At 38.0% G+C, this 18,160-nt stretch overlaps 1 protein-coding gene across 1 annotated transcript in view; it reads right to left on the bottom strand.

The window, feature by feature from the left end:
* The window catches only part of GRM5 (glutamate receptor, metabotropic 5), a gene marked incomplete at its 5' end in the record, with an annotated part of 143,606 nt that overhangs the window by 14,166 nt on the left and 111,280 nt on the right, over positions 1-18,160 (bottom strand). The window contains one exon of the mRNA XM_008584858.1: positions 9,006-9,101. Within this exon, the coding sequence (XP_008583080.1) occupies positions 9,006-9,101 (96 nt within the window). The remainder of the gene's footprint in view (positions 1-9,005; positions 9,102-18,160) is intronic.

Here is an 18,160-nt window from a genome sequence, read left to right as displayed (position 1 = left end):
CAGCTCACAAGGTATTTTTGCCTACGTTATCATATTTGACCCTTGCAAAAGCTGTCTGACATAGCACTTATCAAGTAGTATTTTTAATTGCTTATTTACAAGTTTGTTTCTGTACTAACCATGGAGCACTCCAGGGGCAGTCACTACACGCATTTTCTGTGCTTCATATGGTGGCTGGTCCTGGATCAAGGTAGGTGGGCTGGGAGTGTTAGTGAAATGAAGCGAATTAAACCATCTTGAATGCTTGGCATAGAAGGTATTATCAACCTGCTCTATAGATGTGAAAACTGAGGCTTATGGAACTTAACTAACTTGCCCAAGTCAAAGTAAATGACAGAACAGTGCCCTAAATCTGCCCCTAAACCCAGAGTCATTCTCACCATGCGATATTGTCTTTGTGCTAAGTGAGATGCATGTACCCTTGTGTGGAGTGTGTCCAGGGAAATGGCAATGGCCCAGTTTTTGTTCATAAAATAACTTGATTATAAATTCCAAAGCTCTGTATCAACATTGCAGAGATGAATCCTGAGAAAGTGTAGGATAAGAGAATATCCCAGGATTTTTCCGATTGTTGCTAGGAAAATGATTTCTGTTTAGGCAAAAGACTCCTTCTGATCTTAGTTGAAAAGAAATGCACCTCAGATAAATCTTGTAACTTAAATCTGGTGTATGAAGGGTACATTAGTTTTCAGGCTGAATCTTGGTTGGAAATGCACTATCAACATGTTTATTATCTACTGAAGGCTCCTGGTTTAAAAAGGAAATGTCCAATTTTTTTTTCCTTGGGACAAAACAGGGACATGTCACAGATATAAGGCATTAAGTCAGTTCCAATCCAGTTTCCTTTGGAATGTTTGGGAAGCTAAACATTGTATCCTTGCACTATTAAGGCAACTTTAAAAATTTACACTGGACACCGCTATTTTGCTTACATCAATCCTCTTGGTTTCTCACAGGTAACAGGAATTACTCCTTTCTCTGGATCCTTAGAAAATTAATTGGTTAGATGTACACACAAGAATAACAGATGTTTCTGGTTAATATTTATTGTTTTCTTACACTTGCATTATACTACCTTCTATCTATATATATACCTGATCTTCTTTAAATTCTCTTATTCCTTAAAAATATCTGTGTATATGTGTTTTCATATGCATGTTACTATTAATCCCTCAAAACAATCTGTGAGGAACTTGTGGACATCATACCTGTTTTACAAACAATACAACTGAGGCTTAGAGAGGTTCAAGGAAAGGTAGAAAATACTTAAGGTGTAAAATCTTAATATATGTGATGCTAAAGCCCACGACTTTCGATGGATTACTGATTCTGGGAGAATGGAAGACACAGTGACATAAAAGGATAGTCTGCTTTGAACGCATATGAAGTATGATGGCAAAAATGTATTAGATGTAGAAATCCTATTTCATATCTCTTTGAATTCCCAGTATGAAGCATAGTGCCTTATGCATAAATGATGAATAAACGTTTTTAAAAATAAATAACTCTTCTGTTGAAGAATCGGTTTAAAATGACTCATGAAACATGGAATTAGAGAAAATGCTTGATTTAAATTTTTAGAGCACTCAGCTTTGCTGCATAGCTTTTGCCTACATTTCAGTATTAACCAACTAATGGAAATATGCCAATAAGATTAGGTTGACAATATTGCAAGATTTTATCCACATCTTGAATTGAGAATAAAAGTAGAAAATACCCCTCAAAATTCACTTCCCCCTATAGAGCATTGGACTTGATGACATGAAGCAGGCTTTTAGCTTAGCATTTGTTATGTCAGAAATCATTTTGATTTCCTTCTTCCTTTTTACTGGAAATTATAAGCTACCAAATTTATTGTCTCAAATAAAATGTATTCAACTATATATATTTGTATATGAATCCTGACTTATTCACCAAATCTATATGTATATGTATGTGCATATATGTGTATGTGTATGTATATATATTTATATTTGCAAAACACACATTTCACAGGCAAGAACAGCAGCCTCACAAAAGACTTTGACCAGCTCCTCATTTTTCCAATAAAAGAAGCCTGTAAACAAGCAGAGAACTGAGCAGAAACTGAAATGAGAGGGTCATGGAATCTAAGGACTCCTGTTACTATTTTGTATTATGCTTTTTACAGGCTAAAGACAGTTTAATACCATATATGGTATGAGTAGAATATACTCACAGTACTTAGTAATCCTTTGGAAGAACAAGCAAAGGTAATTAGGAATCTGGTTAATATTTGTGGTATGTAATAAAGCTGGTAATTTCTATTCTAATCAGCAAACATTAGCTTGACTCTTAGTTTTTGCTGGTCTCATAAAAGATTTCTCTGGAAAATTGCTTACAATAAGATTTCAAGGATTATGATAAGCTACTCAAAAAATATAATTTTGAGCTGGCCCTGTGGCTTACTCGGGAGAGTGCGGCGCTGGTAGCTCCGAGGCCGCGGGTTCAGATCCTATATAAGGATGGCCGGTGCGCTCACTGGCTGAGCATGGTGTAGACCACACCGTGCTAAGGGTTGTGATCCCCTTACCAGTCAAAAAAAAATATGTATATATATATATATTTTGATCCTGATTTTTGATCAATTTTTAAAAAATTAAATTAATGGGCAAATGGTATAGGAAATAAGAATGACAATAGATGGTTCATGAATTAATGGTTCTAGTGTCAAATAAATTAAACAAGGTTAAACTAATATCTCTGGTATTTCTCAAGGCTTTATCATGTAAGCATCCACTGGGAATCTCCAAAAAGGGCATATAGCATATATTGTTGGCTGCGTTATTGTCAGCCAGACCTCCATTCCTGCTGTTTTCATCCCCTGCTCATGGAGTATCTCTTGCACTTGATTTAGTGTTCCTCAGAATACAGTTTGGGAAGTCTTCTTCTAAGAATTCTTGAAACTTGACCTTGTAACTGTGTATCATATTCCTTTTCTTCCCCTTCACCTCTATCCAAATCTAGGCCTTATTATCTGGATCACAGATTTAACACCTTAAGGTAGCCTATTGCTTTTGCAGGTTGCATCAGAGTGAGTTTTATTTTTTAATTAATATCTCCAGTTCCTTTAGGGCAGAGATTATTTTACATTCACCCCATGAGCAAACACCCTACAGTCTCTAAAACAGTCCTACCTACACACAAAAAGCTTTTGTTGATTGGTTAATTGAATCAATAGACTCAGATCACTGTTGGGTACTGAGGATATAAAAGTGAACAAGACATTTTATTTTTTGGCCTCAAACAACCTCAAGTTTAGTGAGAAGACACAGGTAACCAGATAATATTCAGTATCAGATAAAGACAACCATACTTTAGAATTATGAAGTTGGGCAGAGGTAAAATAGATGATAAGCTTTTTAGAAAGGCATCAAAGAAAAATTAGAGTTGGGTTTTGAAATCTGAGTAGGGGTTCACCAGGTAGAAGAGGAATGGGGTTGGAGAACATGGATAGAAGGAGAAAGGAAGGGCAATCCAGGTAGAAACACATCATGTGTTAAGATGTGCTATTGTAGAATGTAGTCAGTGTGTTTGGAGAATGGCAAGACATTTGGGATGTCTGGAGAAGAGAACATATGTGCTGAAACAGAATAAAGGTCAAAGAGTTAGGTTAGGGTTAGTTTGTGAAGGGCCTTGCATTCTGAGTTCATGAGTTTGAATTTTATCCGGGGTAGCAGATAGCATAGTGGTTAGAGTGTGAATTTTGGAATCAGACTGAGTTGGGCTCCAGTCTGGATTTTACCCCTTACTTTTTCAAAGATTAAATAAGAGATCATACAGATAAAGCTCCTGAAACAGTGTCTGGTGTATCTGAGTACTCAATAAATAAATGTTGACTGCTTTTACTGGTAACCAGGGGAGAACATGAATTTTGAAACAGGCAAATTATATCACTGAATTTGTTTTTTTGTTATTATTAGATTTCATTTTACTTACTTTTCCAGAATTGATTTTTGAAAAAGGAACCATGGTGGCAGGATGAAGAAAGGCAAGACAAAAAAGAACTTTCTAGGCTAGGTAGCCTTAGGTAATACTAGTACTAACTAAAATTTACTGAATGCCTGCTGTGTATCAGGCAGTATGCTAAGTGCTGTACTTTCATGATCTCACTTAATTTTCACAGCTTCATCATCAGAAAAGTGTTATATTATCATTTTCATTTTACAGAAAATGGATACTAAAGAGTTAAAATGGCACCTGAAAGTTGCACTCTGGCTAGTAGTGCCAGAGCAGGTTTTAAGGTCTCTTCGATTTCAGAATTTTCATGAAATTGCTTACTGTACTAGTTATTTCATATCCCTGAGCCTCATTTTACTCATCTCCACCATGGAAAGGAAAAATACCTTCCTTATATGTTCTTGGAGGAATTTAATGCATAACTTATGTGAAGGGACTGATATAGTGGCTGATTTGCAGTAATTAGCATAATGGTAGTAATGTAGTAATTATTATTCTTGTTTTTTAGAACATCTCTCAATATGTTAGAATAGTAATTTGGGTTTGACTTTGGGGAGGAATGAAGTGAAGACGACTGCAGAATCCTAGTCTACAGTTAAGCAACTAGCTGGCCTCTACTCTACTGGAAAGGCAGAATCTTTCTCTTCTATGGACTCTGAATTTTATATAACTGTATGCCTAGTGCTTTCGGAAAACTCAATTAAGATTTGCTATTATTGTTTTCTATTACTCTTTACTGTACATGTACTGGTATAAACTATAGTTTATAATATGAAATAAGGGGTTAATCTGAGGCATAAACTGTCCTGTGGTATAGGACATTGCGATTATCTTTTTTCTGATTCTGTTTCCCAATAGACTATAGATTTTCAAGGGCATTAGTCATGTCTTGGTCATCCATTTATATCCACAGTCTTTAAGTGCTTGGCTTATAGTAGGCGCTTAATAAATGAGCTTTACATGAAGAAAGAGATAATTGAATATATAAAAGGCAAAACAGTCCTAACACAGACATTACATATTGGGACGACCTTTCAACTCTGAGGTTCTACTAATTTAATGATGAGTATTATGACATTGCTATTATGAGATTCTGTAAGGCTTTTTCTTTTTTTTTTTATAAATAGGGGAGTAGGTGGAGAGGAGGGCTCTGGGGACGTCTACTTTCATCTTTGATCAATTCTGATGTGTTCTTTTGTTTGTTCTTTGGCAGCTGATTGCTATGGGGATCTGAACCCTTGACCTTGGTGTTACAAGGCTGTGCTGTATCCAACTGAGCTAACTGGCCAGCCCCCACTCTAAGGCTTTATTAAACATGTATACCTACTAAAATTAGATGCTGCACATACTAGGTGAAAATCAGTTACTCAGCTGATTGGAAGTTAATACTTCACATAACTGATATCATGAAATAGCAACAATAAAAATTCTCTTTTTGCTCATCATAAAGGTAACTCCATACAACACTTCTTTCTTCTACCCCTGGGGGGGAGGGGGCTACAGGTCTACCTATTTTATTTGACTAAGGAATCTCTTGCTCAAAGGGAGACTGGGAGGCTCAGAATGTCTATGCTTCTCCTTTATGGGGACAACACGAGCACATCAGAATGTGGACTCCAACAAGTACTGCATTGGCATCCCCTGCTGAGACAGGCGATAATGACATTCATTGTTGAGGTTTTAGTCATTCCTGAGGGTGGACCACCTCAGTATGAACTCACAGGGTAACAAGTAACAGGGCTTAGAGAGTTTCCGGTTCTTAGAGCACCTCCCTGTTTAGGACTCTCTTTCACTTCTCCTGTAATCAGGAGGATTCTGCTCTGAAAGACACTTAGACTGTCCACTGTGAAAATGTGAAAAGATGACAAGTTACACTATATTCAGACAGAGGGAAAAAAAACAACTGTTCACAAAAAGGGAAAACAGTGACATAATATTTCAGGAGACAAGAGTGTTATGAGTACCTTTAACGTTCTCGTTCCTTTCCCAGTGTGGGGGTGCTGGAGCGGGGCAGGGGTGAGGGATTAGTTAAAGATAAGATAGTAGTGTACTGCTCTGCTGAGACTACAAGCATTGTAAAACGCTTTCTCTCCCTACCAGGCAGCTCGGTTCTGGAATAATCACCCCAGACGTGAATTCACAGAGCCCTGTCCATTCATTCTACAGTTTCATCATCGTAAACATAGGCAAATGAGGTACAAAGCAACACTTTTGTTTTCTGTGGTTGTTTGATCTTCCCTTAGCCCTTCCTTGGGACTGGTTGTTCGGTAATGGCCACAGAACCAGCCCAGATGTTTGCAGAGTAAATGTGAAGCTTGACTGTGACTCTGGGAAGCAACAGGGGGAGGAGGGGAGGTGGATAAGAGAGAAGGCCCTATCAGCTGATACTAAAAGTACCTATAAAAGTCTTATATACATACAGGTATCCTCTTACCAGCCCTTCCATTCAATCTGAGTGCAGGAAAATTGGAATTAACTACTCCACTCCCTTACCTAGAACTTTTTAAAAGACAGTTTTCTTCTTTCTGACATCTTTTCTCTTAAAGTTCATTTTAAACTTATTTCTCCTGGATTAATGTTATATGTGTGCATATGTGTTTATTTATGTGAACAAATATGAAGCTGGAAAAAAAGATACAAAGGCCTTGTGAGTTTTGGCCTATCTTTTTGTGTGTCTCCAGACTAAGGGAAAGATTTCTCAGAGCACTGAAGGACACCTCTCTCTCCTTCTCTGTCAGTTTTTATTTAGTACTAAAGAAATGAGAAGGAAGAGAAATTACGAAGGGGAGATCATTTCTTCCCAATTAACCCTGCTTATCTGTGAGGCTGAGGTTGTTACTCCAACAGAATTTTCTTCCTTTTAGCATGGGCTATTCTCCTCTGCTCCAGGACATTATCAATGTAACAAGCATTGTCATTACCTTGCTTATATCCAAAAAAATGAGAAAACAAAAGTTAAGTGGCATCTTGCTGTTGTAGAGAAACTTGGACTGTTCCTGGAGAAGATACATCGAGTGGATGGATACCTCTGTAGATCTGGACTTCATCCACCGAAGCTTGGTCTGTTTGATCTGGGGTCCCCTTATTTTCTGTGCCCCCCTTCCCCCTTCTCAATCATGCAGGTTTGAGCAGATCTAATCTCTGGGCTGATCAGATCTGAGAGTCCTAAGCATTGACTAAACACTCCTAAGAACATTGCATGGCATAGTTGGGACCTAATGCTTGCCATGAACAGCTTCATATCATCTCCTAGACAAATAGATTATTTCAAAAGAATAAGCTTATGGACTGGGAAGATTGGAATGGCCTGGGAAACTTGTTCTACAACAGATTCTTAGATTGTATTGCCCAAGATTTTGCCTAGTATGTTTGATAGGCATCCAAGTTTATTAGATTTGGGAACTCCAACTTTTGACCTTAAATCAGAACTCATTCTGAACAGATCCCTTGAGCCCTCATTTGATGCCGTCACTTTCAGCTTGCTCCTGTGCTGTTTGACTAGTTTTCAAGAATAGGAATTATGGCATTTTGTCTAAGTGGAAGGAAACCAGGAGCCCCATTGCAGTGTGTTGAGTTACTACCATAAAATGATACACTGAGGCTCATCTTCCAGACAAACTGAGATTCAAAGATCATGTATAAAGGGAATGTGGGCATAAAGCCATCAGATACACCAATGGGTACACATACATGCCTACACATGTACACACGCTCCATTGCCTTGTCTCTGGGAGCCATGGCAAAGTTGGCCAAGCTCTTGGTCAGGGCTGCTATGAATGGTAGCTTAGGCTGTACACTGCACAGTTCCTGACACCATTTTCACAGACTGCAATGTGAATGGCCCCAGAATTCTGCAATGCACTGGCCCTTGGAAAAAGTTAATCATTATTGTGAAAACAGGAAGGAGCCCACCACTGAGGAAGCAAACATAATTTTGGGAGGTAAAAATTTCAATGGGATTCAAAGGCATTATCTTCTATTATGCAACTGGGTCTCAAGCTTTGCTTTCAACACATGAACACACATATGTACACACTCTACTTCCTGGACTTCTCCTTTTCTCTAATTCAGTCTGGTTTGCAAGTTTCCCTTCCACATCTCTGTACCACAGATGGATTGGGAAATGCCAACAACAGATAAGAAGTGGAGAGTTAGCTCATGGTGAGTTATTACTCAACTCAAGTTTCCTCCAGCATTCTGGAACTGTTAAATAACCATCTTGACTGTCTTTGTCTCCAGAGCCCTTTTCTTGAAACCCAGTCCCATGCAATAAAGCACGTTCATTTCATGCAACACAGCTCAGTTGATGCTTATAGTTCCTAATATCCCAGTTTACTGGGTACAACTCATTTGGGAGTGCCTAGTATGAAGGAACATGCACAGAGCAGCGACAGAGAGTGTTCACCAAACACAAGAAAGTAAAGGAGCTGCAAAGCTATGGTAGCTAGAGGAGGATTAGCTTTCCTGATTTCAGTTCAAGAAAGGCCTGTTGCCTCTACAGTCCACTGTTTGGCATGGCATTTGCCCTTGGCTGTGAGATGATGTTGCATTCAAAGTAAATCAGATTAATTTCCAGGCTTGTCCAGGGTCAGGAGCTGGATGGAGTCTTCCCTCCATTGCAGTCCTTCCCTGAAAACCAGTCCTAAGTTTTTACATTTGTTTTATTAAGTGATTGGATAGTCCTGGAATGTGAATTTCCTCCAATCTCCTCCACTTTGCAAACTCCAGAACCATTTGACTGATAAGCTAAAACCCAGGGGAGGACTGGCTGTGAGCTAAGCCTTCAGACATGCAAAGCGCACAACCCTGGGAAACAGCAGCACCTGGGACAGGAGGCTCCCATTACTTCACATGAGGATGGCATGGGTTTTGCAAATCGAACACACACAGAAAACCAGTGGTGGCCCAGGTTGGACACACTGTATGAGATGCACAGTTGAGCAAGGACCCAGACCAGGGAGCCACCTGTTCCTCCAGCTTGCATACATGTATTTCACAGCACCTCAGGCCACTCACAGTTTGCTTACCTGCTCATTGTTGCTCTCCCACCATTCCCCATACTCCCTTTGGGGGTGAAACACTCTATTTCCGACTTATGCTGGGCCAGTCTCCTGTCTTTGTACCTGGTAAGTGTGAACAAGGACAGGAGCAAACAGAAAGACATGATTGTGTGCTTAACTGCCAGGCTGAGGAAGAGCCGTGGCTGCAGAGAGGGTCACCCCATGCCAAAACAGGGGTTCCTGCTTCTCAATGCAATAGCTGGCCTGTGATACTTATTGGATGACTCTGATAGTATATGGATAACACTGGGGACAATTTTGTTACTTTTTGGTTAAATCACATGCAATCCACCCTTTTACATTGCCTGCTAATTTGTGAATTCATCACACTTAATAGTCAATGGTAAAAGGAATGCAATTCCTAGTATCTAAAAAAAAAAGGTGAATATCAATCAATAAATTAAGATTTATTTAGTGCTTACCATGAGTCAAACACTGTACTAGAACCTCATCTAAATTTAATCCTGGCAATAGCCCTTTGGCAAAGGATCTGTTAGTATTATTTCTGTTTTACTGATAAAGAAACAGAAGATTGTAAGGATTAAGTAAATTGACGAAAGACACACGTTAAGTGATTGGACTGGGTTTTGAACACACGGAGTCCAAGTTTAGAATCCACAGTTTAGCCCTTATAATATGTTGCCTTCTGTTATCAGTTTTTGTTTTTTTAAACTAATACTTCTCATTAACAAACCTTCAATTAGTGTTACTCTTTCTGAATATTTTATTAGACACTGGCGGTACCAAAAGAGAGAAGACATGTTGCTTGGATTTAAGAGGTCTCTGTAACCATTAGGCAGAAGTTTGACAGTCAGCATTGGGTTGCCTATGTTTTGGCCCGTGCTTCAATCAGCTTTTGTATCAGAATTGGCAGTTCACCCCTCCTGGAAGATACTAGATGTTTCATCTAGAATAAGTTAAGAAATTTCCAGCATTAGTCTGCCATATGGTGCATCACGATGAGTCCTTATACTTCAATGACAGTTTTCCGAGCCAACACGCTTTCATAGACATCCTCTCATTTACTAATTGTTTTAAATCTATAGGGTAGGTCAAGAGGCATTGTTATTCCCATTTGCCAAATGAAGAAACTGAGGCTTACTTAACTGACTTCACCAAAGTCACAGCCTGATCAGTAGAGAATTTCAGGGACCCCAAACCCTGTAGGTTTTATTACCTTTTCCTTTATAAAACTGGAGCCTGATATGGTACCACTCCATCCATGTTCCTAGTATTCAATAGGCAATGGTAAAGTTAGTTACTATTGTAAGACTTGTTTTCCCAGATATAGTTGCAATCTTTTTAGTTTCTTTTCCTGCTATCTCAGAAGTAACATAAAATAAAATGCCATGTAACAAAATCAAGATCATTATTATCCTGGGGTAGAGGCTTTTCTTTTATTTATTTATTTTTTCTCTTTTAAGATGTTAAAAGTATTTAACATGTGAATGAAAACAGCACATTACATCAAGCCAAGTGGATGTAATTGATTAACTTATTCGGTGGACCTTAGTTGACATCTATTAAATTCTAGGTAATGGGCTTTGTTCTGCAGATATAGAGATAAAAAATCCACAGGTCTTGCCTCACAGATCTCACAGAATAGTGGGGTTTGGGTGTGGGGGAGAAGTATGTTCACAAGTAACTTTAGATGTAGGCCAAAAAGAAGAGAAAACAAGAACTTAAAGACTTTGTTAAAGGAGGTAAAGCATCAAAACAAATCAGATTGAGTAGCCTTTATTTTACGAAGTAAAATACCTTGGAAGAGAATTCTTTGTGAAGCACCAATCATCCAATGATGCTAAAATCTCAATGCAGAATATTTTGTGCTGTTTGTGAATTGGATTGTGTAGCCAAATACTACTCTAGATCTTAAATTAAAAGATAGTAATAGAATAATGAATTACTGATGGTCATTCAGTTCCCCACCAAAGGATCCTTAACATATTTTTGAATATCTTCTTTTAGGCTAATTGCCAATTAATCATTTAAATCCTTCATAAATGAGATAAGACACCTTCATTCTTCATGGTCATAAGCTCTTCTCTCTCATTCTCTCTCTCTCTCTCAGGCCCACACATAAACTCTCTCAGGTGACCTCCATTTATGAAATATGAAATAAATCCTAAACATCCTATTCTATCAAAATCCAACCTCTCTTGGCAGAGGCTTTCACACACAAACACACATCCAAATCCAAATCCAAAACCCAAACAAGAACAACAGAATTCACTGCAATAAAGCAAGAGATACCTTAGACTTTTTGGAACTTTCAATTAGTTTTTGTATTCAAAACAAGGTGAAAATAGCATTAGTACAAATTGAAAAACTAATCATTGCTGTCAGATGGGACCCTTCTTGACTGTCTATAGCTATCATTACAGCTTAATGTTCACCAAGTACTTAGATAGACCACATTTTCATTCATTCATTCACTTATTCATTATTCCATTCACCAAGAATGTGTTGTTAAAGTAACTAATAATGCTTTAATAGTCTCAACTGCAGATGTAAAATTCTTTCAAATTGAGTTTATTTCAGAAGTATAGAACTGTCAATTAAAAATGTTTTTTTCAGAGTTTATAGCTTATAAAATAGGAATTTAAAGTTTCATTTCTTTTATAAAATAAATTCATATATATTTTAGACACTTACTAAAATATACACATGCACATACTTGTAAAGTACTGTTCTAAGTGCTTTACAAGTACTAACTCACTTTTCAACTAAAATGTTTAGTTTACTGTAATTATATTCACAGTTATAATGGACATAATAATCAGAACAATTGAGTATTGAGTGCGTCAGTATGTTTTCTGTACATTATCCTCAATTCTTAAAACTACCTTACAAAGCAGGTGCTATTATCCTCATTCCGAAGGCACAGATGTTGAGGATCTGTGTCAGTAAACTCAAGATCACATGGTTTATGAGTAGGGAACCCAAGGTTAGAAATCAGGTCTCTCTGTTTTAATGCTGATATTATTTTCAAACTTCCCTTTAAATGACAATGTGAATACATTTGGAAACAAAACTACAAAAGCTTATTATTTACCTTTTCTATTCTTGTCCTCATTTTGCAAATGAGTAACAGAGTTAACAAGGATACCAGTAGAAGATATAGTGATAGAACTTTAAATTTTGCTCCCTCATCTGGGTCTCTACAGAAGTACTACATAGGTTTAGTTTATATGGTTCGAAATCATTTACTGAATACTCCATGTGCTAGACGCTGTGATAAAAAGCCCATGGGTAACTCTACGCCATTGATTGATAAGTGCACAGTCTAGAGTGGGAGGATAAAGTGTAAACGGATAATTTCTAAACAATGTTAGAAGTTTTATTATAGAAGTAAATACAGGAAGGGCTACCTAACCCATACTACAATGGTGGGGAAAACTTCAGTGAGATATGATGTCTAAGATAAATCTTAAAAGATGAGTGAAAATACACTGTGAAAAGATGGGTAGGCAGGGAGAAGAAAAATCAAGGGCAAAATTGTTGAGAAGCTTAGCAACATGGTGTATATGGGGAAACACTATTTAGTATTTTTTATTGTAGTAACTTAAGTGTAAAATAAGAGAAGGTAAAAGGGGAATGCAGATGGAGAGGCATATAAAAGGACATGAATTTACCTGTAGGATATGAGATGCCACTGTGAGATCTTTAAGCTAGGATAAAACATAGTCAGAGTTGACATTGAGATAAAATACTATGAGCTTGAAGAAACAAGACTAGAGAGAGAGAGATGAATACTGCATGTGAGAGATAATGCTGCGGGGTAATGATTTTATGGATGAAAAGTAGAGCAGAGTTACAAAGCCCTTTAGGAGGCAAAATGAGTAGGATTTATTAGATGATGCGTGCAGGAGAGGGAAGTGTAGAATGCTGTCTGCAATGAACTGAGTAGAGGGAAGAGATAAAAATCTTCGTTCTGGAGCAATGGGTTTTAGACGCTGGTGGAATATTCAAGTGGACATATTCAGCAGATTCATGGGAATAAGAATGTGGAGGCTGAGGGACTGTTACACACTGGGCAGCCATCAGCACACAGACTGCGGCCAATACACTGAGAATGGTTCAAAGTGCTCAGAAAGAACAGTAGGCTGCGTAGTTAATGGAGAGAAGGGCCTTACAGACTTGCTCATTGTACCTGTTTAAAAACTTTTATAACACTGTTAATGTAAGTAGTCCCTCAACAAATTTCCGAATGCCTAGTATATGGTAGATAATGAATTCAGGGTTCTTCAATCTGATAATTTTCTTACAAACTCTAGGCTTCTAGATTTGTGCTCAATACAGCTTTGATACTTATAGGCCAGACCTTGGAATGAAAAACTCTTACAATAGTTTTAATATTTTTCAGAATGAATTGTTCTCAAATAAGGTTTAGTGGTTTGACCATCCTAATTTTGGATCCTGGAAGTCACAAAGTGAAGAGAGAAACAGTGGTATAATATACATTTGAATAGCATTTACAATATTATAGAAACAATTTTCCTATAGCATTTATTTCTCTCAACAAACTCAGTAGCATAATTATTATCCCCACCTTTTCATATAAGGAACCTTTGGTTCAGGAAGCTTTACTGGCCAAGGCCCTGTAGCTATTAAGTCAAAGAAGTGGGAATAGAAACCAGGTGTTTTACCTCCAAATCTCATGCTCTTTATTAACACCTTACATTTTTTCTTCATTTTATACTGAAAAAAAAACGTATTTAAATAATCTGATAACACATTTGAGAGACAGAAAAGGTCATACATGAAGGTAATAGTGTGTACTTAGTGGAGCTGGGCTTTGAGCACAATGTAAACTTATTTTTTAAAAGGTCAAATTTGACTACATAATGGTCAAGTGGCATAAATCACCCTCCACTACCCCCTGCTGACATGCAAACAGACTGCCATTCCTCTGGCGGGTGTTTTCTTAGACAGGAATCTGCCAAAAATTTGAGGGCTGTGAAGGAGGCATTGCTGAGAAGAGCTGACAATTAGTGTCAAGGAGTGGGATACAGTGTGGTATCAGAAGACAGACAGGAGTGAGGTGGTAGAATAATTTCAACAATCCCAAAGTGTTCCAAAGAGAGCTGAAGGAAAGGCCAAATCAACCTTCCAAGTCAGATTGATCAGAGGAAAATTCTAGATGTTGGCAGAAGGAAAGTCATTGTGGATCTTCAGTTTAGAAGGAAAGAGAAAGTCCTGATTTAAAAAGTTTAATATTACAAAGTGATATTGCAGAGTAATTCCCTCCTTCAATTGCATCCCTCAACCTTCTATGTGTCTCCATATGAGCAAATATATTGGAATGGTCTACTAACTATTGTGGCAGATCTTGTGGTCTCCATACACAAAAAAATCTTTGACCGGACTTGAAATGCCAATTTGATACATTCAAAGATTTCAGATTAAAAACAAAAATTAAGCATGATTAATAGCCCCAGAAAATAATGTCAGAAGTGAACATAAGTTGTGAAAGTATTTGAGAAGCTGCCAGGGAATGTATTAAGCTGTGCTCTATAAAAATAAAGGGAAGGGAGAAGTTGACAGGTGGGGAAGCAATGCAAATAAGCAATTAAAATGTAAAGAACCAACTGTATTGACCCAGTAATTCTATTCACAGGAATTTATTCTAAAGAAATAATTCAACAGAAGCCCAAAGGTTCCTGCACAAGGATTCTTCCCTTCACTGCTACGGAAAATAGCAAAAACCAAGCAAAACAAGAGCAAACAAACCACTGGAGAATAGTTTAATAAGTTGCAGCATTGCAATATTATGGAAATGTGTTAAACTTTGTGTTGAGTAAAGCCTTTCATTGAGCTTCCAGAGAATCCCCAGAGGATGCATTTTAATCCCATTTTATGATGAGAACTTGTTTTCAGACATGAATCATCTCAAGTCATTGCCTTTTCATGTGTACTTCCTTCAACACGGCTATTTGTTTCACAATCAATTGAAACCTAGGAAGATACAGATTTTAAAGCCAATTCTGAGGTACTTTACAATCTTACACAACATCCTTAGTAGGGAAAACTTTTCAGGAGGAACACAATTTTGGCCAGAGGGAAGGTCTGCATAGAAGAACAGGATCTACTTGGAACATTTCAGTAAAGCATTAATTGAAAGTTTCTGGCTTCTATCTTAAGACTGAGGAATTTTCAGAAAAGTAATTTATTCTTTCTAAAGGCAGCAGTTTTCCATCAGGGATTTTTCGTTACATTTTTGTACGGAAACAACTGAAAAAGCTCTGGAGTCACATGAAGCTGCGTAATAATGACAATAAAAACCATTATTTACTGAGCAGTCAGAATATACCAGACACCATGTACCTGAATTTACTGATTTAATCATTGTGACAGTCCTATGAATTAGATGCTGTTATTATCCCTAGTTTACAAATGAGGAAGAGCTATGATGAATGGAGATTAAGGAACTCTCCCAAGGTTACCAGATTGGTTAACTATGTTGTATATTGCTTCTCACTAGAATGCTGGCTACAAACACGTTAGACCTAATTCTGTCTTTAAATGGCCTAAGGGATAAGAGTACAAATAGTACAGAGACCACTGTACTATTTTTCCAACTCTTTTATTTTTTTTCACCATCTACTTGGCTACAGCCACTGCCTCTGCCCTTTCTTGAGCTCTTTATACCCTTTTGGATAGGAAGTCTGACCCCTCTTTGGTACTAACCTTGGTTGCAATTTGTACAAGCAACTTGATTTTCTTTGCCTGGGGACTAATGGAGTTCAAACCTCAGTACACCTCTATGGAAATATATTTGCTGTGAAGCTGATGGAGTGTCAAGGCCCCTTGCTTGCAGCAGCCCATCGTGAGGCCCTGTTCCTATTTTTGTACTCACATTTTGTAATCCTTTTCTTAAAGAAAGCTCTCCAAATGGAGTGAGTTTTAGGAATCACAAGTCCCAGATCCACTCTTGCTTCTCAGAGTTTGCCTCTCACCCCAAAAAAGAAACATAAACTAGCTTTGTTATGTCAATACAGTTGCTTATGCTTTCTGAGTTACTATTCCCATACCTGTAAAATGGGAATATTGGGGATCAGGTAAGATAATTTATGTAAAATGCTTGATCTTAATAGGTACTTAATCATGTTGCTTTCATACCAGTCTTTTTTCCCCCCCTATACTAGTCACTTCTATAATCTGGCAGGTTTTTTCCAGATAGTTCTGATACAAAGTATTTTGTCCTGTTATGTCCACATGTCCCCTAACACTTATGAAACCATCAGTTCTCATATGGGACATGACCAGTATAATCTCCATTAAACCTTGTAGGTTAATGAATCCTTGATTTTTCCCTCCCTCCAGACCTAGCTCACGTGAACTGTCTGCTCTCACATACCCTAATTTATGCTGCTATGATTTGGAAGTGATATGGAGACAGACGATGCTCTTTTTTTTTTTTTTTTCCTTTTTGTCTTTTTTCATGACCATTAACGGGATCACAACCCTCGGTGTCGTGCCCGCACCGCGCTCAATCAGTGAGCGGACGGGTCTCTATATGGTATCTGAACCCTCGGCGGGAGCGCCGCCACGCTCCCAAGCGCCGCACTCTACCGAGTGCGCCACCAGGCCGGCCCAGACGATGCTCTTTTTACTTCATCTCAGCTTGTCTCCCCTGTTAATCTCTAGTAGAGCCTTATTCTCTTCCTTCACAACAATTATTACATATTGTATGTAGATGTCGGTTTGCCTACTTGCATATTATCATTTTTACTAGAATGCAAAATTCATGGGGCCAAGGGGATGTCTGTTCTTTTAACAAGCACCTCACATAGAACCCGGTATACAGCAGCATCTCAACACATGTCTTTTACACGATACACCTGAAAATATACAGCTGTAATACAGTGAAAATGGTAAAAGCAGAAATGGTTATCAATGGCAAGACAGTACTATTTATCCACACCTAACTCCATCTAAACTGGCCTTCCTTTCTATTGTACACAAAAGTTTATTCACCAATTCTTAACTAAACAAGTTGTTCTGTTTGCCACCCTCCTTTCTTCCACTAGTCCTCTTCCTTCACCTCTGTTGCCCTTTTTACCCCTCCTGTCCTATCTGTACACATAGAAGTTGTCTTTTATTCTTCTGTCTCGGGACTTCTTGAGAACAAATAGTGTGTCTAAATTTTGCAAAGAAGTTGAGTTCTCATTTCTCTCAGATCTTAAAATCACTTGATTTTGACAAGAGCAAGGTAAGGTAGGGGTAGGAGAGGGAGATTGGAGTGTCCCTGGCCCCTATATATATGGGAGGGATAAGGAGTGAAGGGAAGGGTCACACTTATGGCAATAATGCCCAAGAGTGGGAATGGTGCCCAAGGAGATGGAAGCTGCCCTGAAAAGTCCTGTATTGTGCACTTACATGAGCTTCAAAAGAATCATCTCCTATCCATGGTACTGGGAGGAGGGGAGTAAAATCACAAGTCTATGACCAGGGACTGCTTTTCTACTTCCTTCTATTCTTCATCACACTGTTTTAAGAGTACCATTTTAATAAAGGAATTATATTTCTCCTGGTTTTAGGATGATGTTTTATGGTTTATTATAATCACACATAATTACAACAGATGAATTTAATAATTTTGACATTTCTAAGCAGATTTCCACATTTCAAATGTCTATCACAAGAAATGAAAGTGTGATTATTTTAATTTTATAATTGGAGATTACCAAAGAAACATTTGCTGGTATTTCTTAAGTACTTATTATGTGCAGGTATGAACTAGGACTTACATTGCGATCTAGAAATACAGGAGTTTATGACGACAGAGTGTGATAAGGTTATGTATGTAGTGATACAGGATATATATATGTGTGTGTGGGTGTGTGTGTGTACACACACACAGCAGATGGTTGAAAAACATGGGTTTGAACTGCGCAAGTCCATTTACATGTGGATTTTTCTCATTAAATATATTGGAAAATTTTTGGTTGGTTATGTCATGAATGAATGTCATAAATGCATGCCATACCTAACCAAACAGTTAATTAGCCTATCTAATAGTAAGCTATTAGTAGACTTTCAGTAGTTAAGTAGTACTGCTTAAGTAATGAAGCCACGCCCTCCCCCCCCCCCCCCCCCCCCCCCCCCCCCCCCCCCCC

The sequence above is a fragment of the Galeopterus variegatus genome, unplaced genomic scaffold, assembly GCF_000696425.1.
Source record: "Galeopterus variegatus unplaced genomic scaffold, G_variegatus-3.0.2 Scaffold3385, whole genome shotgun sequence".
Taxonomy (NCBI): domain Eukaryota; kingdom Metazoa; phylum Chordata; class Mammalia; order Dermoptera; family Cynocephalidae; genus Galeopterus; species Galeopterus variegatus.
Note: the sequence above shows the minus strand (reverse complement) of the source record. Positions and strands in the feature narration are given on the sequence as shown.